Source organism: Columba livia, chromosome Z (genome assembly GCF_036013475.1).
Source record: "Columba livia isolate bColLiv1 breed racing homer chromosome Z, bColLiv1.pat.W.v2, whole genome shotgun sequence".
Taxonomy (NCBI): Eukaryota; Metazoa; Chordata; class Aves; order Columbiformes; family Columbidae; genus Columba; species Columba livia.
The window spans coordinates 28,823,892-28,841,583 of NC_088642.1; the positions used below are offsets into that span (position 1 = coordinate 28,823,892).

The 17,692-nt window shown below is 37.2% G+C and overlaps 1 protein-coding gene across 3 annotated transcripts in view; it reads right to left on the reverse strand.

The window, feature by feature from the left end:
• Positions 1-17,692, reverse strand: part of PDE4D (phosphodiesterase 4D) — a 600,515-nt gene that overhangs the window by 340,192 nt on the left and 242,631 nt on the right. The window contains exon 1 of one of the 3 annotated variants that reach the window (XM_065045252.1): positions 4,441-4,861. The exons of the other annotated variants lie outside the window; for them this stretch is intronic. Coding sequence (XP_064901324.1) covers positions 4,441-4,709 — 269 coding nt within the window. The 5' untranslated portion in view covers positions 4,710-4,861. Of the gene's footprint in view, positions 1-4,440; positions 4,862-17,692 lie in introns of those variants that run through there. 3 annotated transcript variants of the gene reach the window in all.

Genomic DNA, 17,692 nt, shown 5'->3' on the forward strand with positions numbered 1-17,692 from the left:
AAACTTTACATTTTACTTTAATAGTTCCAAAAGGATGTTATTGGTAATTAAATTTTAGTGCATCTGTAACCTGATTAAACATTGCCTTTAACTTGATGATACGTGCATCTAATCAAATCAGGAAAATATGCTGCAATCTGGTTTCTCTTTGAAATATTCTTCCATAACATTCAATCTTTTTCCATAGAAGTTTGAACTACTCTGCACAACCCTCTAGAACATTTCAGCTGTTAGTATAGGTTATACATAGAGTATAGATACTATGAATCCTACCCTTGTCTGGTGTTAACATAATTGTCCTGCTCTGCTCTGATGGATATTCCTCTTGAAATGTTCTTTATACACCAAATTGTTGTTACTTTAGTACCCTGAAAACCAGCAAGTAGTGAAGGACAGGAAGGCATTAAAAATCTTTGAGGAAAACATATCGTGGAAATTAGAAGAAAATTGTAGTGAGAAAGTCTATAGTTACAGTTTGGTATAGTTTAAGTGTAGTTTAGTAGTTTCAGCATAAATACACTGAACCAGGCGGTACAGAACCACATCAAGTTAAATATGTTGCTCTTCTGCAATCTACCTATAATTAACACTTGAGGTTTTGTTGAGTTTTTTTGCAATTAGTGCTAGAAGTGCATGAAAAGATATTGTGCAATAAAAATAAACAAGGACTTGAGTTTATCAGTATCCTTATGTCAGTTACGTTCCTGAAACTTAAAATGGCACACCTTACTGCTATCTATCTAAACTATTTCTAAGTCATCTGTCGTTTTCATATCTGAATGCCAAAGTCGATGTAAAATTATTTACTATGGGTGGGGCAAAGGCTGGCTCAATTCAGATGAAAGTACTTGCATTCTTACAGTCAGTAATCATATTAAATGGTTAGAGAGAAGCATGTTTGGAGAAGCATGTTTAAAAATAAATAAATAAATAGAATATAAAGTGTGAAAGCATAAAAACCCTGAACACTGGAAAGTGCTAAATGAACCCTCGAAGATGTTGAGAGAGAACAGCCATCAAAGAGGAAGAATGATGATGGACCCATGAAAAACAAACCCACTTTAAATAATGAAAAAAAAATGTTAAATATCACTGCTTGCTCTATCTGAACACACACAAATCACAAACGCAGCAACCATTCTGTCCAAAGTCATATTTAACAGAGAAAAAAATGACTGTTTGAACATTTTGTATTCACTGAAAGTATTAAAGCAGCAAATAATAAAGGCCAAAAAAATCAATAACATGCATGCCATAACTTCATAAATCCAATGAAATAGATACAATTTATTTGCTATGTTGCACTGACCTTACTATCCTGCTCCAAATATTTATGCCTTGCTTCTCCTGCCTTTTCCTACAGAAAGGAACTTTTCATGAAAAATTAAGGAAAGGTGACTTCCCAAATGAGTTACTAAAGCTGTATGATTTAAAGTATCCAAACGTCCTTCCACAGACCTTTGGACATATCTCACACACATTGGTTGTTCATGCAGCTGGGCAGCTGATGGTCTCCTTTGCTGGAAGGGAAGGTCCTCTTTTCTCACAAACCGCCACAGAGATGAATCCCCTGATGATCACTCCTGCTAAACTGCACTGAGGCAACAGGCTGCTCAAAAAAGGCATTTGACAAGTCAACCAAGACAATCCAGAAACTGAATTTGTCAAATGCATACCAGAAGACTTAATTCATCTCATCTGTGTCTAGTTGTAATACATGCTGCTGCATCATTATATTGACCACATCTTAAAGCATTACTATTGCTTTCACAGTAAGAAAAAATAAGGCAGACTTCTGAGGATCTTAAGTTTGTTTTGGCTAGAGTTTATTGGAATTCCTGGCCATGTAACTTTGAAACAGCTGTTTGTTTTCAGTTGCTATGGTTGTTTTATACAGATTCTAGATTGACGTTGTCTATACATAGAGAGTGATCCAGGCTACAAGTTCAAGATCACTTAAGTAGTTTTAATGTCACCACTACAGCCAAGACTAGCTGTACACTTTCTGAAGGTAAAAGTTATTCAGAAATTTCTTCAACAAAAATGAAGATCCCCAAACATTTCTGCTACATAAAACCTTCTATTTCAACTCACACTTAATGCTGTATTTTTTCCTTTCTAAAATCCTAAAATCGGCACTTTATCTTTCAAGTGTTAGCTGAGGAAGGATAAAGAAAAGGAAGGAGAGAACTCATAAAATGTCTGAGGTTAATGGCTAGTGATGAACTCTGAGCTAAGAGAAATATTGTTTCCCATTATACTCTTTTACACAAAATTAAGTTATATAACTACATTTCTGAACATAGTGCGTGGAAACCTTCTATTAAAAACATTTTTTTTTAAATTAACCCATTAAGTTGTTTCTTCCTGAACACAACTTAGAAGAGATTTAAATAAATGGTTCCATCAGTTGCTTAAGCACTCCCTAATAAATGGTTCAGATTGTGTACCATTTTCATGACAATTTTAAAGTAAGACATAGTTTTCAGAAGACACATTTATCCAGATTTTCCAGCAAGAAGAAGCAAAAAGCTTCTTAAAGTGGTCTTAAAGGCTTACATACTACATTATCTTTTCTAATCACAAGTACCTAACATATCTTTTACTTAATATACCATTGCCTTACTGTGTAAATGAACACATATATGAATATTGCATCCTATGATTGTATACCTCATCACGTAACAACCACACACACACACACACAAAAAGATGACAATCGGGCCATTTATGTCATCTTTACAAGACTGAATATTCCTACCATATGACTAAAAATGATAACTCATTTATTCACGTGAAAGTGTAATAGTCGCATGGTAAAGAAAATGCATGTTGCTGTCAACAGTTCTACAACCCAGGTCATTACATTTTAAACAAAACTCTACTTTTTAATACTATACCAGCCTTTGCACTCTCATGTTGCCCAAACCTGTTTGTTCCCTTCCTATTTGTCTCTTTTGATACACTTCCTTTCTCTGTCATCTGAAACTGTCTACAACAACTGTCATAACACATACATAATCACACATAATTTCACCCTGTAAGATTTCACAAATCCTTATTTATTTTCACCTTAGAGTGTAAAACAGCTCTGCCTGAATTATTTTCTTTTTTTATCCTGCATGTTCTTATGTATAAATTGTTTCACAAATTACTTATGGAAGATCAGCAGTTAGAGATCCTTAATGTTGTTGGGATTTATGCATAATTGTTAAAGGAACATAAAATATCTTATTTTCATTCTGTTTTCTCTGTTACACATGTAATTTCTGACCAGGTACACTGGTGGCAAAACAAATGTTATTTAAGTATAAAGACACGAGTTCTCTACCTCATCCTTTTCCTACCTCATCCTTTTCAAGGTTAAAAATATTATTTTATCAAAGGAGTATTTTAGCTACCCAAATACATATACAGTAAAGATTTAGGCACGCTTGTATACAATGTGCAATGCACATACTAGTCACATACCTATGGTGTAAATATAATTCCAGATAAATTAAGATAAACCTGAATAGAATATCCATTTGCTGCTTAGAATGCATGACTTAGTTTCTTTAAACATATTTCATTGACCTCTTTTCTTTATGTTACACTTTTATTTGAAAAACAATGGGGAGGGGGGGAATCTCACAAGAAAAAAATGGAATACCTCAAGATCTTAGGACCATCAAAGCAAAAAGCAATGCATTACTGAGTTACAATATGTAACATTTTAAAAAAGAACAAATTAACTAATGACATTATGCTGCTGTTTAGCAGAGGACGAATGCAAAAATATGAATGATTTATTGATCACAAATGCATGTCACAGAAATGATCAACTTACAAAAAAAGTAGTACTAGTGAATCCTTTAACAAGGGGTTCCCTTTCCACCTTTCATGTTTATTCTAGCAACTCTTTTAATAAAAAACAGTTTAATATACAATGTCTATTACCACCATTTGTCTCTGTCATGTCCTTTATAATTTGAGCTCTACTGAAGTATAAACTTTTTTTTTTTTCTTCTGTTATGCTTAGGGCCAGAATGGTCATAAATTGCCAAAAGATAAATACATGAAATGCATTTTAAAGATACATTCAAGAAAAATATTGCCTACTCACTCTGGCCTGAACAGCACAGAATGAGATAAGTACTTTTCCTTCTTAAAATTCCAGTTTTTATTTCTGGGGGAGGGAAAGAAAGGAATTATTACCTAAGAAATGAGAGGAAATAAAATAGCTTTTGTGTAAGCAAATATATGTTTTCTTACTTTATATATGTTACTATTTTAAACTTCAGGTCTGAAAGTAACTTAAGTCACAAATTAGAACTTTCTCTTTCAACCAGAGATTCATGAAGAAATAAAATCAACAAATATAAGCACTGACATCAAGGAGATAAATACTCTATAAAAAATGTTAATCTCACATTTCATGACAACGCCCTCAGTGCTTACCAGGTATGTGCCACAGTGAAACGACGCTGTTTTGGTATATTACTACTTAAAAGCATCCTGCGCAAAAGCCTTGGAGAGTTTCGAGGAGAAATAACTGGAGACAACCGGGGAGAAGCAGATGAAGATTTCCCAGATGTTCTGGACTTTTCATGTTGCAACAGGTTTTCCCTCAGGGTCTTCACAAGATCTTCACTTAACCATGGGTTTTGACAATGTGTGTTATCCACCTCAGGAAGAAACAAAGTGTCCGGACTTGTCTCCTGAGCCATGTTGCTCAAGAAAGTTTGTTACTAAGGTCTAATAAAATAGAATATTGGCTTAACTGCTTAAAATGTTTCCTTTCTAAATCAGTTCCCAAGAACTGTGCAGAGCTCCAACTCCAGTTTCAGCCTATTCTGTTTTCAACATGGTGTCGCCTGCCCTCAGCGTCACTCTACAGATAATGATCTACACAGAAAAAAGCAAGCTAACTCCTCCACGGAAGCCTATTAAACATCACCACTCCTCTCGCAGCACTGCTGCCAAAGATCACTTATTAGCTATCATAGCAAGCAAGCACGGGAGGAAGAAACTGCTATAGCACAGCCTTTGTCAGAGCTGTAAAGCTGCCTGTTAAACTGTTGGAACTAATGTGCTGCAGCTGCTGGAGTGACTTCTGCTTATGTACATAAAACGTGCTGGAGGAGGGATTAAACATCAGATGCGTGCTCATTTTGTTTGGTTTTTCTTTCTGTTTGCTTATTCCTGAACCTTCGGGAAGGCTGAAAGAAAGGCAGACTGCTGAAAAATCTCTTTTCCTCCCCCAGAATCTACATTACTTATATTTGTAGTCTTCATTTACAAATCAAGATTACAAACTTTTACCTCTCAAGCTAACTAGCAAATGCTACACTTAAGTAACGTAAAAAGGTTTAGGTTCTGGCTTCTTTTTTCCTCACCCTCAACGTCCAAGTCAGTTTACAAAACCAGTTTTCAAATGCATGTAGGGAAGGCTAACACTTGCTACCTTACATTTTCCAGAAAAAACAAAACAAAACAAAACATAACATAACAAAAACCCCCACATTTAAGATCTGCACACAAACTGAGCTCAGACTATGAACAGCTACGGGTGTCTGTTTTATGAGATGTTCTTAATTCTGTATATCATGATATCACGATCACTACTTGAACTAAGGAAGTGCCTTCTTTCTATTCCTAGCTGGTGGGGAAATAAACTACCAAAAGAAATGAAAAGAGAACTCCCAAATTATAAAAAGGTAAAAGTATCCACATTTATTTGTTCAAGACATACTGCTATTTAATTTCAATTTTAGAATATATATTTTTTTCATTACATTATGCAAACAAAATATTGGTGCAGTTTTCTGATTCAAGAAAACCTTTGTCAATCAATTCTGAGATTTTTTTAAAATTTATTTTTAATTAATATATCTCACTTCACCTATTCTGAAAGACAAAATTTTAATAAATATGCCTTTTTTCCCCCATAACTCACTGATAGCAGACACAGACCTGAAATAACTGGTGGTAGGCTAATTTTGCTCAAGCTTGGTACATTCATTTTTACAGCAACAACAATCTTTTCAGTTATAGCCATACTTTCAGTTCATCCTACAGGAACAAACCATCACTATTTTGTGAGAGTTTTCCTTTAATGTCAGAAGACTCATTATATATAATTTTTGTTGGTGCAATATATTTTTCCTCTTTGACTTACTATCAAGCTTTCCTTCCTGAATAAGAATTTCCTTTTAAGTCCCACCCAGTGTCCAGGCTTTCAGTGGGGTAGTGGGTGTTTGACTACAATTACATGACCAGGTATAAAATGCAAATACAGTTTTCTTTCTTATGGCAAAATCAGAAGTCCTGCAAAAGCAGCCTTCTGTCACAGTGGAGAGAAACCACCTTTGTACTTAGCACTGAAGCCACAATTCCTGATAAGGATTATAAAGAGAACATTGTGATGCTGACAGAAGTAAGCAGAACAGCAATTGAAAGGTCAGCTTACATCAAGAATAACATTGCTATCGGGTGTCAGCCACGTTATGGAGACAAGTTTAACTGTACTGCATCATATGTGAAATTTGACAACAATGTATTTACAAATTTAATTTGAAGTGGAAGAGCACCATAGAATGCAGAAATCACTGGGCGTTATGGCTTTGTATATTTTTCTAAAATTTTATAGATTTAATCATAATCACCATGTAAAAATAAACACTAACCAAACATAGAATAAAGATTAGATGTTATCAAAACAACAAACTTTTAAACTATGTTTTAAGAACAAAATTTATAGTGGGAATGAAGTTTTAATTCACAGATGGAAAAAGAAATGGATTGAATCATAACTAACATGTAACTAAAAAGTAACTGCCTCCACTCCTTTTCCATTGAAAGCATAGTACACACAACACTGGTCTTCAACAAACCAACAAAATAAAACCAAAATACATGAAAACATTTCTATGAAGAACAAATATACTGGTCCATATGGGGATCAGTACTATTTAAAATCTTCATCAATGACATAGACAGTGGGATAAAGTGCACCCTCAGCAAGTTTGTGGATTACACCAAATGGTACAGATGACATGCCTGAGGAACAGGACACCATCCAGAGGGACCTGGACAAGCTTGAGAGGTGGGCCCATGCAACCCTTATGAGGTTGAACAAGGCCAACTTCAAGGTTCTGCACCTGGGTTGGGGCAACCCCTAGTATCAATACAGGCTGGGGGAGATGAAGGGATTGAAGGTTCTGCACCTGGGTTGGGGCAACCCCTAGTATCAATACAGGCTGGGGGAGATGAAGGGATTGAGAGCAGCTCTGTGGAGAAGGACTTGGGGGTAGTGGTGGGTAAAAGATTGGACATGAGCTGGCGATGTGTGCTTGCAGCCCAGAAAGCAAATAATATCCCAGGCTGCATCAAAAGCAGATCACGGGAGGTGACTCTGCCTCTCTGCTCTGCTCTGGTGAGACCCCACCTGGAGTTCTGCCTTCAGCTCTGGAGCCCTCAGTACAGGAAAGACATGGACCTGTTGGAGAGGGGCCAGAGTAGGACATGAAAATTATCAGAAGGATGGAACACCTTTTCTGCATGATTGCTGGGGTTGTTCAACCTGGAGAAGGCTGCAAGGAGACTTTATTGAAGGCTTTAAAGACTTAAAGGGGCCTTATAAAAGAGATGGGACAGACTTTTTGTTAGAGGCTATTGTGATAGGACAAGGGGTAATGGTTTTAAACTAAAAGACGGTAGATTTAGATTAGATGCTAGGGAGAAACTGTTTACTAAGAGGGTGGCAAAACAATAGAATAGGTTGCCCAGAGAATTTGTGGGTGCCCCATCCCTAGAAACATTCAGAATCAGGTTGTATGGGGCTCTGAGCAATCTGATCTAGTTGAAGATGTCCCTGCTTATTGCCAGGAGTTGGACTAGATGACTTTTAAAGGTCCTTTCTGACCCAAACTACTATATGATTCTACATCACTCCTCTATTAGTCTATTATTCTTCTGAATTTATTGAAAAACACTTGCAATTTCTTATGAGTAATTTTTTTTTTTTCTTTTTCTCCAAACAATGCAGTCTGTATGAAAGCTGTGCTCTTTTATGCTATGAAATACTGCCATCTGATGTCTGTTCCAAAGCAGGGTCTTCACACAGCTGCAGTGGCTTTATAAAACTAGACAAACCAATCCGTCGGAGATCAGTGAATCAATGACGTCAATAAGACCGTTAACATTTATTACAGTGGACCTGGGACCATGCTTGAAGTTGCACTATGTTACAAAGATAATGATAAAAGAGTAAAGCATTAGTCCACAGATCAGCAGGTTTATTACACTTGTTCTTAAAAATATTAGAACTAAGTCAACAAGGACCATTAGCTTGACATCCTGCATTACAGATACCGAGTGATTTTACCACATATTCAGAGCAGTAATATGTAATGTTTATATAACAGCAGGATAAGGTCTTTTAACAGGAAAAAAGAACTATGTCATTATAAAGTAGCACCATTTGCACGAATAGATAACTAAAATGCTTTTTCTTACTTAATGGGTTACATGTCTGAATGTGGAAGTTCTGTTACCCTAGATACCTTATTTTGACATATGCCTACTACTTTCTCCTCAAAAAAAAACAAAACAAACCAAAACACCACCCAAAACAAACAAACAAAAAAAGTCTGAGAGTACTAAAAAGTGTCTCCACACACTCAGAACCAGAAATGAATAATTTTAATTACTATGAACAGTCTCACAATATAAATTATTTAAGATCCTGTTGAGTTAGTCTCGGTAGAGCCTAGCACATATACATAATATGAAAACTCCCAAGCATGCTCATGAAGTTAAATGAAAGTCTTTGAACTCATTATAGACTAGGAACATGAACAACCCTCGCTATAATAAAAAGCAGAGGTCTAACTTCCAGCAATATTGAATAACCACTATATAAGTTAAGCAAAATGCTTATCTTACAGTCAGGACTGGGAAAAAGACAAGGCAGAAAAAGTGCAGTAGCATGTGGTGGCCTACTGAGGTTCTAGAAAAAAGCATTGAAAGAAAACTACTCCATAAAAAAAAAAATCACCACTTTTTTTTTTTTTTTAAACTGGAAAACATTATCAGCTACTCCTTTGAAAAACTTGTTCAGGTAAAAACCACAGTATGCTTTTCACACACAATAAGAAAGGAAAGCAGAGGGTACAATTCCAAAAATTGCTGTCGGATTTTTAATCAAGATCAGAAAAAAGCCATATATTTTCAAATGCTTTTTACTGATGAGTCAATTTTCTGGACTCTTCCCCAGTCCTACTAGTGAAATAAGATTGCTGGAATTGGTGTGTGATATTCCACAAAAATAAAAAAAGTTACTTACTGCTTTTTTCAAAATATGAACATTTGAAAGCTGATATATATCACATTTCTAAAAGGTAATACTAATAGTGTTTTATGCATGTCCATGTTTTATGTCCTAGTTGCATTTGATTCACTTCTTGATTAAATATTCTAATTTCATACACTCACAGTTAAATCTAATTTTGCAGGTTTTGCTTAGTCACAGCTCTATAGCGAAAATTTGTATCAAGAGCGGATTTAGTTCTGCCTGCAATACCATTAAATTGTGATAAGTCTCAGGACAAAACCAGAGAATTAGAGTCTCCATATAACAGAAATTCAGCATTACAAAATCTAGAAGTGCCAGCAGCTTCTCTTCTCCTCCAGTGAGATCTTAAGAAATGAAATTCAAGCATTCAATTCTTGTACTTTTCATTAACTTTCTTATCTAATATGTTCCTTATGATAAATATACTTAAACATTACAGGCTTAAAGTGTTCACATTTCTGTTAATCACAAAGACTAGAAAGAGCTAGACCATACAGAAGAGAATAAGCTAACAGGTTCCGCAGGTAATACTGTGCAAGATTGAACATGTATTTGATCTCACCTGAAAGAGACTAAAGAATAAAGATGTAATTTCTGTGTTACAACTACTTTGAATACAGAGTATGGTGAAGTTACTTTAATATTACAACTACTAATCACTGTATAAAAAAAATGTGTGGTTATTTTAAATCACCTTTAACAAAATTTTTCTTGTTAGAGCATACATTCAGTCACCTACAAGAAGTAAAATTATTTTTTCACTTAAAATATGAAGAAGAAAAGTTATCAAAATATCTTACTTTGGACCAAGTAGAGAATTCCAGACATACAGGAATACAAATGAAAGAGCAACCCTCCGAGATGATGGTTCTTTGAAAACAAGCAGATCAGTATCACAGGATCATAGAAGAATTCAGGTTGGCAATTACCACAGGTGGTCAGGTCCTCTCTCCTGCCCAAAGCAGGACCAGCTGTAAGGTCAAACCACGCTGAGGCACTAGAGCACCTGAGAATGGTGCAGAAGTGGAGAGAAAAGAAGACAAAGTCAGAGGTGGTTGTGAAGAATGGGTGCTATACTGTGGTTTAATTTCCTGAAGCAAGTAACAGAATACTGAGAGTACGGTGTGACTGAGGAAAATTCTAATTCTAGATAAGGTAGAAAATAAGAATCTTGGATGATGTTATGATTCTTATTTGGAAAGAGAAGTTAATGCATGAATTGAGGAGCATAGCAGTCACAGAAGAAAATAAGAATGAAAGAAGAAATCAATAGGCAATAGAAAGTCTTAATAAAATGTTATGTACCAGCAAAGTTTACAGTATCATTTTAATACCTTCTAATTTTTGTATTCTCAAACAGCTGATACAATTTTTATGGATTTGCCAAATGCAGGGTAGTGCTTATGAGACCATTTTCCTAATAGTAACCCACATGTCCTGGGGAGACCATAGGTACCATGGAGCTGCAATAGGTTGACTAAAAAGAGGATTGGTTGCACTTAACAGAGAAATGGCAGGCATCCTCTGATAGATACAACTCTCTAATAAACTAAGGTATAGAAAACACATGCAATTCTAAATATTCCAAGGAAGTTGCAGGCTGCTGTGTTAACTCGGCATATATAATCTAGATAAATTTTCAATAATATTGAAATAGAGCAAATAATAGTGGGAAAGACATACATTTAGAGGTATATTTTCAGAAGGAGAACAAAATAAAGTCAGAACAGCTTGCTGTACACCGAAAGTTGGGTATGGTAGGTTCATCACCCTCAACAAAACATTTGCTGTCACTTAAAATTTTGGAACACTTCCATTCTTAAGAAGTTCCTAATAAAAATTGCTTCATAATAGCTCAGATTCACCTTGCAATTCAATTAAGTGTGATGTATTTAATCAGTTATTTCTTTTTATTATATTTCTTGAAGTGTTTGGAAAAAACTGTCATGATTCAGGGAAAATAAAGTACTGTTCAGTTGCTGATTCCTCCAAATGAGCTGCTGGATTTTAATTTTATTTTCTGTGCATGGCAGAAACAATAGAGATAAGAGAAGATTTGGTATATGACAACAAAAGTTAAGTATAGTCCTACAACAACTAAGTAGAGTCCTTTATAAGAAAAAAATGAAGATTTTTTTCAACCAATGCACAAAGAATTCTGCAGTATTTTATGCAAATGTCAGATAAAACACTTAGTCTTATACTTTCAAAATACTATGCTAAGTGGAATACAGACCCATAACAGAAGTTCTAAAAAAAAGCTCCAAACTTTAGACAGGACAAAGTGTTTCTGAAGAATGAATTTTAAAAAGAGATTCTCTAAAATTTTTGCAAGGTTCTACAGTTCTTTCTATAATTCATGCTACTACAGAGAATGCATTAAGGATATTTTCAGAACACAGTTTGTTTCTGGAAGAAAACTCTACGAACTGAGTGTTGTTGGGGATGATTCACTGTAGCCCCATAAATAATACAGCAAAAAGTCTGTCAAAGACCTCCAGCTTGAAAAAACGCATTGCCACACATGCACACAAGAAAACAAAACAAAGCAAGCGTGGGTCATCTCAAGAGCTGCCTACTTAGCATTTGAGTGTAAATGAAACAATTATGTCAGCCCTGCATAGGATAGCCTAGAGATTCCCTTCTAACAAGATTAGGTGTTCCATAACTTAAGGAAAAGAGTAAGAAAAACTGCTTCTAAAATAAGAGCTTCCATTAGACAGGACTGCCAACGCAGTTCTGTTTGACTACACAAAGAAAGCTACCAACATTTGAAAATAAAATGCCTTTACTATACTAACCCTTGGCAAAAGGCCTCATTTCCCACACATATGTGTTAACATAGAAGTGAATGACCTCATATGACAAATAAGAATAAACAGAGTAGCAATAACTGTAATTTCTAAACAATCATGTAAGAAAACATTTCCTGGGATAAGATTAAGGAAAATGAGTGTACTTCTACATAATTACATCAAAGAACAGATGAGCATTAGGCAGCAATCCTGCTAGTGCAACACAGAAAGAGATCTGTTAACTATTAGTTAACTGCCATTGAAGGGCGTGGTCCACATGAGTAGAAAACAATTAAAAGCACAAATTGCTTTCCAGAGCAGTCCTGAGGAGAGGGGAAAGGAGAGGGTAGTGGAGAGAGGGCAGGGCACAGAATAAGCCAAGCTGAGCCCCACCTCACCAGTCTGTATTTAACACAGATCTAGGCTTGATTAAAAAGCATAGTATCTAGGCCAGTTGTAGTTGTAATCCTAGATTTCTTAGTGACAGATACTGTTAGAACTTTTGGAAAATCAATTAGCTTAGTGATGAGAGCACAACTTTGCCTGTTGATGTCAGTGAATACATTATGGCTTTGTAAAAATCTAAGGATTATAAAATATCACAAGTACTTGGCAAAAAGCATATCAACATTCAAGATTCCCAAACTTCATAGTTTATTTCTGAAGCTAGCATGAGCAACAGCTCTTACCAAACTAGATTTAACCCAGACCCTCCAAGCATGATGGTTAAGCCAGAGTATAATGTACAAATAAACATTTCTGAGAGGTCAGACACATGCACAGAAAGTTTACTTAATATGGAATCTAGACAAGTTTACTTAATATGGAATCTAGACCATGTGTTATATTTCAAGTAATCCATTATTTTGACCATGCATTAAAAGCTGAGAGGAATTAAAAGAATTATTTGTAAAATCAAGAGAGGTTAGAAAATAAGTCTAAAAGTCTACAATAAGGTTACATAAGTAATTCATTGTCTGGAGACAGGCTACTACTTGATGACAAAAAATAAGAGCATTAAAAGAGAAACCATAGCTACTGAGAATGCATTAATACCACAGAATGCGTCAGAGTTTGGAGATATCTCTTTAGACTGTTGAACTTCTGAACGGTTCAATTCAAGCTTGTTATTGTAAATCGTGTTTTAGAACTTTCAGGTCACTAAAATTTTGAGTAGATAATGAAAATATACCTTTTCAGAAACCCATTCATACAATGCACTTACTCCAAAGTACCGCAACAGCAGTTAAAAAACTGGGTCATATATAGTCTATCAGGTAAAGATAATTAACATCTTTATTACAGAAAACATACATAATCAGCAGAACTGTAAGATCACCTCACAGAGTGCCCAAAACTAATATAGAGCAGTTTTGTGTCTGAGTCTGTGCCCACTGATTTCAAATGGGGACACAAACATTCTCTAGAAGTAGGACAATGAAACAGTAGAAGAAATCATCAGTCCTCTGTCACCCACTACAGGATAAATCCGAAATCGAAGTAGTCCTTGCCTAATCAAGAATTACACATATCGATGCTACCACTTCATCACTGGTTTAACGGACACTTTCATTTTCACAGAAGTTAATATTTCAAATGTTCTGTTGGATATAACTGTAATGAAAATGTCCCTTTTTTTTTTTCTTCATTTTTCAAGTTGAAGGCAAGAAAAATTGTCAGATCTTTACAGAATATGTTAAGCATTTGTATTACATTAACATTCCTGGATTACTAACTGAAACCAAACCAACATAACATGACAAAAAATTTTCTGAAATATCTGAGTTGCTGTTGCAGAATCCAAGATTCTAAGATTAATTTTAAACTATCCTTTCTATGCTTAGATAGGATATTCTGGTTTTAATGTTAATGAAGAATGCATATAAAAACTCACTAAAAATAATGTTTACCAGCAAGTGGAAAAAGAACTAAAGACTCAGAAAGATTTTTATGCATGAATGTAAAATATGAAATCCCTGAACTGAAAGAGATAACCCAAAGGTCAGACCATGAAACAGCTTATTATATTTTTTTAGTTTTATAATTCTGCTGTTTGTCGCTTGTTTTCACAATGTTACTTTTTATTATTAGATTCGAGATAATTAGATAATGTCCTAACATTAACATCAAGAATAAATATTGAGTCTATTTATACCTTGCCTCTAAACCAAAAAGAGCAAACAAACAAACAAAAAAAAGCAATAAATTCTTCCTAAGGTAGCACAGCACGATGATAGATAACTTAATTTTGTGTAGCAGGAAGATTTACCTTTCCAAGTTTTATTATCCCTGTTGTTCGGAAAGAAAACATTTTACACATGGCAGGCACTTACAGCTCATAGGGCCCTGAGGAAGTCACTAACGGCCCCTGACTCCACCCTATGCCAGAGCCCCACGTAAGGGCACAGAGATGCACCCTGAACCTGTTGGGGCCAACTACTGTCCCAGTTGGCTGCAAGTCTGTTCACAGAATCACAGAATCACAGAATGTTAGGGATTGGAAGGGACCTCAAAAGATCATCTAGTCCAGTCCCCCTGCCAGAGCAGGAACACTTAGATGAGGCTACACAGGAATGTGTCCACACAGGTTTTGAATGTCTCCTGAGTAGAAGACTCCACAATCCCCTGGGCAGCCCGTTCCAGTGTTCTGTCAGCCTCACCATGAAGAACTTTCTTCTTACATTTAAGTGGAACCTCTTGTGTTCCAATTTGAGCCGATTACCTCTTGTCCTATCGTTGGTTATCACAAAGAGGAGCCAGGCTCCATCCTCGTGACACTCACCCTTTACATATTTGTAAACATTAATAAGGTCACCCCTCAGTCTCCTCTTCTCCAAAACAAAGAGACCAAGCTCCCTCAGCCTTTCCTCATAAGGGAGATGCTCCACTCCCTTAATCATCTTCGTTGCCTTGTGCTGGACTCTCTCCAGCAGTTCCCTGTCCTTCTTGAACTGAGGGGCCCAGAACTGGACACAATATTCCAGATGTGGTCTCACCAGGGGAGAGTAGAGGGGAAGGAGAACCTCTTTTGACCTACTAACCACCCCCCTTCTAATCCACCCAGGATGCCATTGGCACAGTGCTGGCTCATGGTATCCTGCTGTCCACCAGGACCCCCAGGTCCCTTTCCCCTACGCTGCTCTCCAACAGGTCATTCCCCAGTTTATAATGGAAGCTGGGGTTGCTCTAACCCAGATGCAAGACTCTGCGCTCTCCCTTGTTACATTTAATAAAATTTTCCCTGCCCAACTCTCCAGCCTGTCCAGGTCTCTCTGGATGGCAGCACAGCCTTCTAGCGTGTCAGCTACCCCTCCCAGCTTAGTGTCATCAGAAAACTTGCTGACAGTGCACTCTATTCCCTCATCCAAGTCATTGATGAATATATTGAATAATACTGGCCCCAGTACTGACCCTTGAGGCACTCCACTAGATACAGGCCTCCAACCGGACTCTGCCCCATTGACCACGATCCTCTGGCTTCTTTCCTTCAGCCAGTTCACAGTCCACCTCACTATCCGATCGTCCAGAACACACTCCCTCAGTTTAGCTGCAAGGATGCTGTGGGAGACAGTGTCAAATGCTTTACTGAAGTCAAGATAGACCACATCTACCACCCTGCCATCATCTCTCCACCTTGTTACGTCCTCATAAAAGGCTATGAGGTTGATCAAGCATGACTTCCCCTTGGTGAAGCCATGTTGACTGCCCCTAGTGACCCTCTTAACCTTGATATGCCTTGAGATGGCACCAAGGATAAGTTGTTCCATCACTTTCCCAGGGATGGAGGTGAAGCTGACTGGTCTATAGTTACCCGAGTCCTCCTTCCTGCCCTTTTTGAAGACTGGTGTGATGTTTGCTTTCCTCCAGTCCTCAGGCACCTCTCCCATTTCCCAAGACGTGGCAAAGATGATGGAGAGTGGTCCAGCAATGACCTCAGCCAGCTCCATCAGCACCCGTGCGTGCATCCCATCTGCACCCATGGATTTATGGATGTCCAGATTGCCTAGTTGCTCCCTTATCCAGTCCCCAACAACCAAGGCAAACTCGTCCATTTTCCTGACTTCCTCTGGGGCCTCAGCAGTACAAGGCTCCTCAGGACAGCTTCCAGCAGAGTAGACAGAGATAAAGGAGGCATTCAGTAACTCTGCCTTCTCTGTATCTTCTGTCACCAGGGTACCCACTTTGTTTATCAGTGGGCCTACATTGCCTCAGGTGTTAGTTTTATCTGTCATGTATTTTAAAAAGCTCTTTCTGTTGTCCTTGACCCCTCTCGCCAGGTTTAATTCTAAGGAGGCCTTAGCTTTCCTAGTTGCCTCCCTGCACCCTCTGACAACAGCCTTATGTTCTTCCCACATGGCCAGCCCCTCCTTCCACGATCTATAAACTCTCCTCTTCCACTTAAGCTTACCCAGCAGCTGTTGTAGATGTCTTTGTCTCCACCTCATCTCCTGCTACTCCTGTTTGGACTCCCTGGCCCTGACTCGTTCCCTGGACTCACCTGGGGCTGCTGGCTGCCATCTCCATCACCAGCCCTGCTCGGGTGCAGTGGGACTGCACCCTGCCTGCACCAGGGGGTCCTCTGCCTGTGGCACATGTGAGCAGCCAGGGGGTCTTCTGCCCATGGCATACTCTTGCTGCTCACTGACACCATCATACCACGAACTGTATCTAACTCAGTGAAATGTACCACTAGTATGCATAGTCAAAAGAATATTCAAATGGTCTGTCTTGAGAAAACAGTCAGTCAGAAAACTATGCATAAAAATACTACAAGTTCATGCATTCTGTGACTTTTGAGGTCACAAAACTGAAACTGTGCTCTTCACAGAATGTAGAGCTGTCAAAAAGTAAACATAAATAGAGTGATAAATAATAATAAAAAATTCCATGCTTAATTTGCCTTAACATCGTTATGAAATGTATCTTTCTGCTATAGAAAATTATTCCAGGAATAATCAGACAACACTGCAGGACTATCAAAACAAAATTTATACTAGCCAAAAAGTCTTTCTTGATATTGAGGGCACAAGGCCTGACATATTCAGGATAGAAGGATGCCTGCAGACAGCGTAGCAGTTGCATTTGGGAATTCTTACTGCTGGTCCCAACACAAAATCAAAGCAGTGGAATACTGCAATCTGGAAGAAGGTGCCTGAGGATCTCTCATTTTCTTTTTAGGAAGGCTGTACTGATTTTAAAGATTTTAATGTGCCCCTAGAATAATTTGTAGAATGCATAATCTTGTCCATATACAAGCTTAAAAGTTCTTTGCTATCAAAGGAGATTGGGACTTCCTCTTGACACAAATGCGTAACCACAGAGCTGCATTTAGGATATTGGTTGCATAATGAATTATTGTCACAGAAATGAGCTCCCTCTCTAGCAGATAAGATTCTTGTAGATGCTTCATGGAATAAAAAGAGGATTAACAGAGTCAGTAGATTTTTGTTATACCTGATTAAAAATGCTACTGTAGGAATTAAGTGTATCAGAAAAAAATATAACTATTCAGGTAAAGCATCATGCCACTTAGATTCCCTTGTGAACACTGGGGATCTGG